This window comes from Opisthorchis viverrini (assembly GCF_000715545.1).
Source record: "Opisthorchis viverrini unplaced genomic scaffold opera_v5_366, whole genome shotgun sequence".
NCBI lineage: Eukaryota > Metazoa > Platyhelminthes > Trematoda > Opisthorchiida > Opisthorchiidae > Opisthorchis > Opisthorchis viverrini.
In genome coordinates, this window is record NW_008752019.1 from 454,043 (window position 1) to 456,798 (window position 2,756).

General features: G+C 46.1%; 1 protein-coding gene across 1 annotated transcript in view; it reads right to left on the reverse strand.

Annotated features, from left to right (window-relative positions):
• T265_10383 (hypothetical protein) overlaps positions 1-2,756 on the reverse strand; it is a gene marked incomplete at both ends in the record, with an annotated part of 26,858 nt that overhangs the window by 3,196 nt on the left and 20,906 nt on the right. The window contains 2 exon segments of the mRNA XM_009176739.1: positions 126-384; positions 399-734. Coding sequence (XP_009175003.1) covers positions 126-384; positions 399-734 — 595 coding nt within the window.

Here is a 2,756-nt window from a genome sequence, read left to right on the forward strand (position 1 = left end):
CTCCGAGGTGACGGCCTGCTGCGGCGTGGATGGGTCCTGCTCGATGCGGCTGAGGAGTCGGGTACGGACTTCTGCATCCTTCGGGGATTGTACACCGCATATGAAAATCAGCGACTTGAACTGACCTTCCGTTAACGGTCCGAGGTTGAACCGTTCACATTCCCGGTTCACGATGGCAGAATGTGTGAAGAAGTAGTCTGCATCACTCTTCACTAGCTTCATGCATCGATAACGGATGTTGAAAAGTGACGTTTGCTCACCGAATATTTGTAAAAGCGTGTGGACCGTTTCATCAAAAGTGAAATCGCGCAGGTACTTTGGCAGAATAAAGTTAGCGTACTTATCAGGCTCCGCGGGTCCAAGTTTGCGGAGCAGGAGGCGAACCTTTCAACTATTACATGAAGTGAAAAATCGACCCTGAACAGGTCTTCAGAGCGGCGGAACCAAGCACCAAACGTTATGCCAGCTGAGGGTTCATAGCAGAATTCGTTGATACTGCCAGCGATTCCATCAACCGAATGTGGAACGCTCGACGCAGCCTGTGAAGATATAGTTGATAGTCGCTCCGTGAGTAACTTGATGAGTTGCAGTTGTTGCTCAAACATTACTTTGAGTTGTTCTGCCTCCATTTGCTTCACCAAGTATGTTGTGGTTCGGTCACGCAGCGAGCAAACAATATGATATGCGGATTGTGGCAATACTCTATCCTCAGTTATGTTGCCTGATCCAGACTCCTAGCACGGCGGATAGTAAGAAGGCGAAAAACCTCGGACAGAAAACTTTAATGATCCAAAAACACGCGATCAACAGGCGATGCCCCGAGCTTCTGAACCCAAGTCAGTAAAAAGATGATATCGTGTGAGTAAGTCGGATTTAAATTTCTTGGAATATCAACAGGCCATTGATTTATTCATAGTTTGACCTTGAAGATGCCGGAAGTTCGCTAGCACACAAAAAATACAGCGCTTTTGGGGATATTGAGATCCCCAACAGAACGATTCTGAACACATTTTCAATGACAATGGATTGAGTCCGATGGATATCACACATGGCTTATTGGGACAGAGAAACGCATAGTACTGGCTGGTACATCGAAAACATAAGGCTGCTCTCTGTTTCCGCAGACACTCCTGCCATCTCTCGCTCGTTGAATTCAGTTTCAAAGCTTAAGTTAGAAGAACCCTCGGAAGTTGGCTTAAAGATACGAGGACGTTTCCCAACACGCTTCATCAAGTTTGCTGACGTACGGAAGGCTCAGTTACTTCCGTGATAGCCGATGACTCTTGTAAATTATTGCCTCGTAAACTCCATATACAACCCTATACTTCGATCATGGTTTGGCGGCGACAAACGTTCTAAGATACTGAAGCTTGCTTTGCGCAAATTGGCACGGTCAATGAAGATAATGATCGCTTTCAGTTATCACCAAACCTGACGATCGATTTTAGTATTTCGTTTTTGTGGCCGCTTCTGAATTACCATAGCGAGCCACTGGAACCGACCGAAGCCCGGCAGTTGACAATTCCCAAACTGCATCGCACGTTGACTTGATCTTCAGTGGCATGAACCTAAAATGATCCGGGTTGGGAAAGTCCTACAGAACAAGTTGACCAATTTCCTTGCTCCATTGGAGCCGTGGAACACCATCACTGAAGGGAAAATGTTGGGGCAACCCAACCCCCCACGTCTTTGCGGCGAGTAACCATGGGGAGCGAAACGGTATTGTTTTCTTCGGGTACGACAAAGGGAGAGTGTTTGTCTCGAATAGCTGTATGATAAGACTTCTCAAGGGGTTTGAGAAAGACGCTAAAGTCGTTCCGAGGGACGGAGATATCCACAGCATGCTATGATCGAGAGAATTGCTGCATAGTATCTTTAGGTGATCAGCACAAATGAACACCGTGAGCACACAACGAGATAAATAACTGGAGATGATTTTGATCTCTAGATCCGCCTCCGCAACACTCTTGCTATAGATTTGAAGGTGGGGCTTCCGTGTGTGTGTATGCCGAGCTGACAAGCGTCTAAATCACGGGTTTCTTCATCCCTAGTCCGTTTTGAACGGTTTATCGAAGGCACGGAAGGAGTAGAGGGAAACTGCTTTGTCACGGGTTTTCTCGGGTTTTCTTTGAAGTTGAGGGATATAGGGAGTTTGAAGTGTCAGTTTAGGGCTTTGGTAGGTTTTTACCTGGGAGCGGAACAGGCAAACATGTATAAATTGTTTTCGATGGTGACCAGATGCTTCTTCGGAGCATGAGATACCGTGGCTGCTGGTATGACTAAGTAAACTTCAGCGTCGGAACAGATCAAGTTCATGTGTTTTCTGAGCTGATCGACGTAGCAGCATGGTTGAGTTAGATTTAAACCTTCTGCAACTGAGATAGTCCTAGGCCAAGGACGATTATTCCGACCAATCAATAAGTTTCGGCTTCATTTAGATCGCACATCTAGGATCATAATTGATTTTAGTGTCTGTGGATGCATTTGAATTTTTGAAAGAAATCTAAGCCGTTTCATGTGCCACCTGGCCTACAGATGTGAAAGCCTGAAAGCACGGGTAGTCCTATTTACTCAGAATATGCTGGGTGCCGGTGTCATTCGAAGAGTTCCGATTGAATTTTCACAGCGCCGCGTTCAATTCGCTGGGACTTTCCGGAAATATGGTAGGTCAGAATGTAACATTAAGGCTGAAAAGTGAGCGTGAGATTACAAGATAGCGTAGAGCTACAAGGGGCTTGGACGTTTCGGTTTGATTT